The sequence below is a fragment of the Camelina sativa genome, unplaced genomic scaffold, assembly GCF_000633955.1.
Source record: "Camelina sativa cultivar DH55 unplaced genomic scaffold, Cs unpScaffold00594, whole genome shotgun sequence".
In the NCBI taxonomy this organism is placed as follows: domain Eukaryota; kingdom Viridiplantae; phylum Streptophyta; class Magnoliopsida; order Brassicales; family Brassicaceae; genus Camelina; species Camelina sativa.
This window is the reverse complement of record NW_010921747.1, coordinates 29,476-38,299: the sequence shown is the minus strand read 5'-3', so window position 1 is coordinate 38,299 and position 8,824 is coordinate 29,476. Positions and strand designations below refer to the sequence as shown.

The 8,824-nt window shown below is 41.3% G+C and overlaps 1 protein-coding gene across 1 annotated transcript; it reads right to left on the bottom strand.

Moving 5' to 3' along the window:
- Positions 1-1,873: 1,873 nt before the first annotated feature.
- On the bottom strand, positions 1,874-2,368 carry LOC104773615. The gene has a single exon (XM_010498264.1). It carries the CDS (start codon positions 2,366-2,368, stop codon positions 1,874-1,876), a length of 495 nt encoding a protein of 164 aa, XP_010496566.1.
- Between the last annotated feature and the right edge of the window lie 6,456 nt (positions 2,369-8,824).

The following is an 8,824-nucleotide window of genomic DNA, read 5'->3' as shown; positions in this document are numbered from 1 at the left end:
AACATCAGCACGTTGTCGCTGTTAAGAACAAACAATGTTTTGTCTACACTCCCGCGAGTGTATCCTTGATTCAGAAGAGACGTAGTCAACCTTTCATACCACATTCTTGATGCCTCCTCGAGACCATACAGAGCTTTCTTCAGCCGATACTCATGCTAAGGATGTTGTGAGTTCTCAAGGCCTTTTGGTTGCTCAACGAAGACCTGATCTTTGTTTCTCACCATGCATCCACTGACATCACTCTTATTCTTGAAAATCCACTTCGTTCCTACTACACTGACATTATCAGGACGTTTAGTGAGATTCCACACATTACTCTGCTCAACTTGTTCCAGAGCATCTTGCATTGCAGCAACCAAGAAGTTATCACGAAATGCCTCCATGTGATTCTTTGACTCAAAAATGGGACCGAAACAGGCAAATTGAACAATATCAGAATCCTGAAAGACAGTGTCAGGAGCAACAACCTTCTGTTCCTTTCCAGCCAGCTGAGCAAGATGAATCTGCTTTCCTCTAGTAACTCTACCCCTCTTAATTGCACCAATAACATCATTAGAGGAGTGATTCTGATGTACCTGAGAAGATGAAGGAAGAACATCCGATGAAAACATGGGGCTGACCGAGTCACCATGGCTTAAAGGGTCCTGCTCTTGCTTCTCATCATCTGTTACCAGGTCCTTGTCATTCGAAGTGTAGCAGAGTCATCCAAACACATGAAAGTAGTTTACTGTGGGAGACTTCCCTTTCCACAACTCATATGAAGTCTTGTTGGTTCCTGATTGAACATACACTCGGTTGATGATGTAAGGGGCTGTATGAACAGCTTCATCCCAGAACTGATGAGTAACCTTATTTCCATGTAACATGGCTCGTGCCATCTGTTGCAGTATTCTGTCCTTTCGCTCCACAACTTCATTCTGCTCTGGTGTTCTTGTGACAGAGTATTGATGAATAAGGCCCTGATGACCACAAAGTTGATCACACCTATCATTCTGAAGTTCTCCTTCATGATCACTAAGGATAGTTAGGATAGAGCACTTTTCACTCTTGTTGCAATGACCACAATTGCAGCGTGGGTCATCCTTCAGCTCAGGAATTCCATGCGCAGTGTTTTGATTAACAAGCCTCATCGTTGTACGTATATTCGAGCAACCAAGTTTCTGATTCCACATATCAGAGTCCAACCCAGTGGTTGTGTTGATGTACTGCATTGCTGATTCCCACATGTAGCAGTTATTACCAGATCTTCTTCCTCTATGCCGAACTAATCCTTGCTGATCAACTACCTTGCACCCCTTCTTGGTAAAAGTGACAACCAGACCTTCATCACACAGCTGACTAATACTTATCAGATTTCCCTCCCAACCATTGACAAAGAAAACATCCTTTAGACGTGGTTGAGAATCACCACCTGTTGTACCTTTCCTTGGACTATTCCTTTTCCTCCATCACCCAAAGTAACTCTCCCTCCATTGACTACTTCTATATGGGTTAGAGTGTTACGAGCACCTGTCATACGCCTGGAGCATCCACTGTCAAGGTACCACTTGGCTTGATCAACCTCTGCCATTTTGGCTGTGTATGCCACTTGACGATTGAGATCATCTTTCCTGATTACAACCTCTTCTTCTTACCAGATCTTGTTCTCTTTGATATCTTCAGTGGCATTCAATAGTGCTACTGATTTGTTCAGAGACTCATCCTCGCTGTCTTCTTTTGTTCCCTGAGGTGTGACAGTGGCCTGTATTATCCCTACTAACTGATTGAACTTAACCTCATCTAAGTTTAGAGACTTGACTTTAGCAGACCTGTGTGGTTGAAGCTTATCGGTCAAACTTCTGAGAAGCTTTTGCACCATTGCCTTATTGCTAAATCATTTTCCCAAAACTGCAGCCTTTTGTACGATTGCATTCAGTCTACTACTATAGTTAGCAACAGATTCATTCTCAGTCATGTGTAGTTTCTCAAACTGAGATGCAAGATTATCCTGTCTAGTGCGCCTAACACTGCTTGTGCCTTCAAACAGAACCTCCAAAAAGTTCCATGCTTCCTTGGCAGACACACACCCCTGTACCAGGATGAAGATCTCCATTGACAGAGCATTGAAGATAACTAATATTGCTTGGGAATTATACTTAGATTTTGCTTTTTCCTCATTGGTCCATTTCATCTTCTCCTTGAGAACAATATCACCTTTCTCATCCTTGAACATAGGAGATGACCAGCCATCCTCCACGGCAATCCACACTTCCACATCAACGCTCAAGATGGCCTGCTTGATCATGACTTTCCAGTATCCAAAATTCTCAGAATCTAATTTCAGTGGTTTTAGTGACACAACGAAACCCAGTGATTTCTCCATACCCATGCCACAAGATCTCACCTGTTATAAAAAGATATCATTTATCAGGTGTCTGCTATGATACCAATTGAAAAGGTATAGAGATACACACACGAAATAAACCAACTTGGAATTGCACCAAGCAAACACTTCTTATTCAATCTTATACAAAAACTCACGTTTCTTAGAAGACTTGAAACTAAGCTCACTCTCCTATCTATCTAGCACAACACCCTGTGCAGATCTGAGAGAGACTAACACACTCCCATTCTAGGCCTCTTTTATAATTGCTTGAAGGTCACAAATCTCTCTATTTTAACCCCACGAGTGCTAGCTCTTTTTGCGGCTAGCCCTCGTCTTTTTATACTTACACAACCGATTTCTAACCTAAATCCTTGTGCATCCTATCGATAATGAAATATCCTTGATCCCCAAGAATATTACTTCCTTATTCTCCTATCGAGATATACTCTCAATATCTTCGAGTATATCATAATTTCTTCTTCTTTCCAAATCCCATGGCTCGTTATCTTGTCCAACAATCTTCCTCCACCTCAGCATTCCAAGCCACGTCAGCTAATCAGACCTCTGGGACTCTCCACAACATCGTGTCAGAGACAAAGCTCTGATGCACTTACAATTATTTAGAGTTGTAAATAGCTGTATCTATGTTAGTTTCCCATTTGTTAAATTAAAAAGTTATCAAATAGTCATATACTATTGTTTTTCCAAGTAACCCACTCGTTATACAGTGCCGTGCTTAAGGTGTTGGGGAAAGGGCATTTGCCCTAAGCCACCGATTTTTTTAAATTTATTAAGCCACATTTTTTTTCTGTCTAGGCTTATATATATCTAAGTTGATGACATAAATATGTTTGTAAAGTGGTGTTGTTTGAGAAATCCATGACATTATGTCATTACAAGAAAAGTAGATAGTTTTTTGTTTTGTTAAAAATTTGAAAAATAGACACTTTTAACTTTTGTGAGATTGAAATTTTGTGAGAGAGAATATAAGACAAAAAAAAAATACCAATATACCCAGTTTTAGAATAAATGAGATGACAAAAAATATAGAGTTTTATTTGTAGTCCCAGTTTTAGAATAAATGAGATGAAAAAAAAATGTGGGACCAGATTTTGAGTTATTGGATTAAAAAAGTAATGTTTCATGATACTTCAAATTTAAAAAATTCTCTCAAATCCCCTAACTTTTTTTTTTCAAATTTAGCACTCTAACATTTTTAAAACAGAGTTTAATTTTAAATGTAAACCCTAATGCTAGCACGAACTCTGTGAGAGATCCGCATGGGTCTAATGCTAGCACGTTCCAAGCCAATCTGTCTGTTATGTCCTCTTGGCTCATTTCTCTAAAACATTGCCCGTCTTGCGCCTTCTTCTTCTGGAAAATTTGCATTTTAATTTTTGGATTTTTCCCATTTAGCAAAAAGGAAATCTTGATCATGGAAGAGATTAATTTTTTCCAATCTTAAAATTGGAAATTCGTCCTCCTTGGGATGATATAAATAGGTTGCTTCCGTCTCTCTTTCATCCGTAAATCTTTGAAAAAAAGGGATTTTGCTTGGAACCAAAGCCAAGCTCAGTTGGTAGTGTTGGCTCCCTGTTCAGGGTTGGAAACGATGTTCCAACGTTTTCAAATGCTGAGGCGATTGAAAGGGGAATGCCCTACTATTCGAACATCTGATTTCCATGGACACTGATGTTCCATGTCAGACCCGAAGAAAGATCCGAGATGGAAAATTTCTTTTTGGCCATTGAGAATCTTCATTTGGAGTATCGTCATCGTCTCATTGCAGCGGAGTGGGTGCAACATGACTTGCTGGCTAAACTTAGGCTGCTCAAATTGCATCCACGAGATTGGATTCGGAATGGTCTTGGAAGAGTAGCAGATATGCCACCTTGCTTAGTTGCATACTGTAACAAATGCTTTATTGAGGCGAACTCAAGCCCCCAAAGCAACGAACCAAGGTTCGTCTCAAGTGGCGATTTCACCCCTTCGGATGTCAAACCGTTTTATCTAAAAGAGCTTGCAGAAGAAGTCGAAGTTGCCTAAGCTCATACTTTCATTCGACATGTAAGTATTTGCACGTTTCATTAAATTTATGTTGTTTATTTTTTTACTGTCATTGCTTTCGCATATCGAATCTATGCATCTGGAACAATGTCGCGACCTTTAGTACTTTCGCCTGAAGAAGCGCAGGATTGATAACCGCTTGATCGATTTGGAGGCTGAGGTTGCCGTTTTGAAGGCGAAGAGGAGAAAGACCATAGCCTGCCGTTGTGGCCTATGTCGACCCCTCTTAGGATGAATGTCCGCTAGATTGCCACTAGTCAAGCCCAAGCACATGATATGAATTAGTTTATTTATTATTGCCGATGTGAGCCAAGAAATTTACTTTTAAAAGCATTGAAATAAAGTTTCGTGTTTCGACAGACTAAAATGAAATGTAATTTTGATTTTTATTTTGATTCGGAACTTTACAAAAGGCAGGACGTCTCATGGCTTACATCAAGTAATCCTACGTAAAATAAATGTGGAGACAAAATCTCTGGGCTCTAAAATTGGGTTATTCAATCCCGAGCAGAGTGTACTTTTAGGGAGGGCGAGATGCTGGGCTCGGCTTATCTCCTCTTCTCTAGCTTGGAAGTCACACTTCGAAGAAAAAAAAACTCTGGGTTCGGCTTACGTATCCGTCCAAACTAGAGCTCAGGTGCGAAACAATAATAAATACTCTGAGTTCAGCTTATCCCTTAACTAAGAGTTAATGTGTTATGACGCAAATCAATCATCTGGCCATGATGAAGTATGATTTCTGTTCTGAACAGGGTTTTTTCTTTTACCCTTACATTCCTGATGCATAACCGCAGCAATTAATGCTGACGCGGTTTTACAGCGCAATCTGATTGGTGAAAGAAACCTCGGGAAGCAGAAAACATGCTCTTACAATCTGAGTGGTGCAAGAAATCTCCGGACGCAGCGATTGCTTCCCTGCCCTTCGCTATAAATATAGATGGGAGAAAACACACTGAGCATCCCACATTCATTCTAAAGAAAACAAATCAGAAGCATGCCAATAACAACTCGGTCAGCGTGGTTGAGAAGAGCTCATGAACTGACTGCCGCTGGAGTCAACAGATTTAATCTGAAAGATTCGGATGTTGCCCGTCCCTAGGAAGGGACGGAGGCACCCCAATCCCGTAAACTCGTTGTTGCTAGGGTAAGCAGGTCTATATCATAGAAATGGAGGGAGATCCTTTGCAAAAGGAGATCCGGATGTACCAGGCCTGCTCCCAGAGATTGAGCGTGTATGTTAGAGCACTTTGTATTCAATTCGAGCACGTATTTCGGCTTTGTCGGTTTGAAGGGACTATTAAAGTCCTTGATGATCTCATCGCCGACAGCTTCTACCTTGCGAGTTGGCGCAAGACCCGTCTACACGCCGATCGTGCTCAGTGTGAAGAACAGGTCGCCCAAACAGGCGTACCCATTCTACCAAAAGGAAACTACGAACCTCTGGCCGCGTCTGAGTTTCTGCACATAACGGACGTCACTTCCTACAGAAGTCGCCTTGAAACATTGCGGTGTTACGTCATCTACGTTGAGTCCATAGAACACGTTTTCCGTGAATGTAACACCGTGGAAGGTCCATGTACATTCCTCGAGGAGATGGCAGCCAAGGGTGCCAACGGAAAAACTGGAAGCACTAAGGTGGGAGCATCAGATTTGGCGGTCTGAGCTTAGTAAGCTGGTGGTGGAAGAGCCGTTGGACTCCGATCTGACCAGCTCGGCGCATCTAGGGTAACCAGGATGACAAAGTCACTACAGGACAGCAATGTCGCTGTAGGTTGATACTCTGATATTAGAAGGCTAGTGGCCAACGCACCCATAGAGTTTGACTTTGGAAGCATGTCGTCGTAGGGACGAAAGACTTTGAAGAAACCATAGGGGTTTTTGTTGTTTTTTGTTTTTATCAGTACTCTTTAATGATCTATTGGCGATATGTTGAACTGAATGGGAACAATTTAGAAGAAATTGTCTTTGTATTTCTAGCGATGTGCTGAATCGAACGAGAACAATTTAGAATATTTTGTCTTTATGTTTCCGGCGATATCCGAACTGAATGCGAACAATTTTGAAACATATTATCCATTTGTTAATACAAAGGAATTTTATTTATTTTCTAGCTGCACCCGCACAATCTTAATCAAAAGATAGGAGGCTGCCTACGTATCCTGAAACAGGGATTAAGCCATTCGTAGTTCAAAGTACAAGTAATAAGAAATTGAGGTCAGATTCCTGAAGCCTTTTGTTTGAGCCATAACGGCGATCTAGTAGTAGTAACGCTTGATATGGGCCGCATTCCATGAGTTCTGGACTTGCTTGCCATCCATGATCATGAGCTCATAAACTCCGAGGCAAACAGTTTTGGATACAAGATATGGTCCCTCCAATCAAGCGCCGAGTTTGCCGGCGTTTACCTCCTTGGTGTTCTCGCAGACTTCTCGTAAAACCAGATCGCCCTCGTTGAAGTGTCGTTGACGAACAGTTTTGTTGTAATAGCGAGTTTCTGCATTTTGGTAGTTTTGAATTCGCACCAAGGCCTGATTGCGTAGTTCTTCAGCAAAATCGATATGATCGAGTATCATCTCGTTGTTAAGGTTAGGATCATCAAACATCATTGTACGGCGAAGTGTGGGTACGCCTGTGATAACTCTCTAATTTACATGTTTTAGACACCATTTTTTGTCCATATTTTGCATTATATATACCCTAACCTTAGCATTCTTAGGTCCTTCACATGTTTTAGGGTGCTGCATTGTTGCATTTGTGCATTTTGGATGAAAACAGGTGCTTTGGAGCCCAAAATGGGGAAGAATGAGGTAAAACCCGAGCATGTACCCGAAAAAGTGATCGTGCATGAAGAACAGTCTGAACCTCAACCTGATCAAAGAGTATCTAAGAGCAGGAAAAACAACCCGAAGCCCTACCCGAGGAACAACCCGACTTGAACCTCGTGCACCGCCTCGAGCAGACCCTTGGGCAGAACTGGGCAGCTAGGTTATAAGGGTTTCCATATATAATTCCTCCTCTTCTTCCTCTCGCCCTAGCACGGCGCAGACGCTCAGAACAGAGAGCGAGAGCTTCTGAGAGAGAGGATTGAGCGACTCAAACACTTTTTCCACTTTGTTAGGATTCGATTTTGTTTCTTTTGCTATTATTTTTAGTTTCGATTCTGTACTCTATTACTTTTATCTTATTTTCAATACAATGCAATTTTCATTCATTTGTGTTTTTATGCTTTTTACCATGAGATCTGAGTAGTGAATCAAAGTTTCTAACGATGGGATAGACAAATATATGTTCTTGATTGATTAGGATGTCTTAGCTTGAATGTTTACTTTATATAAATTCCTTTCTAGATTGATGTTCTTAATGTTATTTGCAGACCGAGAGATTGAGATTAGATCTAGGGCGTTTTGCCATTGAGAGATGTTGTTGAAATGCTTGAATCAATCAATGCCAGAGATTTACTCACTTAGCCTAAGAGATTAGATGTGTAAGGAGTTTATTGACAATAATGAGTCGGATTGTAATGCCTGCTTGGTCATGTTTCTACAACGAGAGTTGGGTAGGGGAGTGACTAAGGTTGATTGTTTCTATCACGAGAGTGTTTTAGCAAGAATTAAGAGATTCATTGTCTAGGGAATATTTGTTTTAGGCATGTAAGACATCCCAAATTGGTCATGAGCACTTATGATTCAATTACCCCATCCTTAGGAGCTTTCTTATCTTGATTGTTTAGTATTATTCTATAACTCGACCCCTTACCCAAACTGGTACTCGATCACCAGCTTCGTGTATCCCTTCGAGCTGTTCATCCTAGTCTACTTGATCCGATCATCCCACCTGATCATGTACCCGAATGCTTGCATCGAGTACTTAGATCGTGTGGTTCTTGTTCTTTTATTTACTTTTGCTTATTTTAGATTGGTAGAAAAACCCCATTACTATTGCTTGGCTTGACTTGCTCTGTTCTGATCATATCTTATTTGCTAGCATAACAACCATTTGGATTGATAACCCTTTGTACTACAACTGCAAAGGGAGTTGATACCTTGCGTGAAAATCCTATTATCAACCTGCCTCAGCTGGGCCATTGCTTCTATCCCGTAGGCCATTGAGAATGGGCACTAACCCGGCGATCGTCTTAGCGTAGTCCGATATGACCATATTACACCGTCAAGGTGGTCTGCCCAACTCCCATTCTTACACCCAAGACGCTTTTTCAGGCCATCTATTATGGTCTTGTTCGTGGATTCAACTTGACCATTGCCTTGAGGGTAATAGGGATTCGACGTGCTTAGTCGGATCTGCCACTTGCTGAGAAAATGCCGCGTGATTAGCCAAGTAAACTGCGTCCCATTTTCAGTGACGTTTTCATAGGGAAGGCCATGATGACATATG

Bases quoted from the DNA above. Each gene is read 5' to 3' on its own strand.
- LOC104773615 (XM_010498264.1), bottom strand. From the start codon at position 2,368: ATGGGTATGGAGAAATCACTGGGTTTCGTTGTGTCACTAAAACCACTG.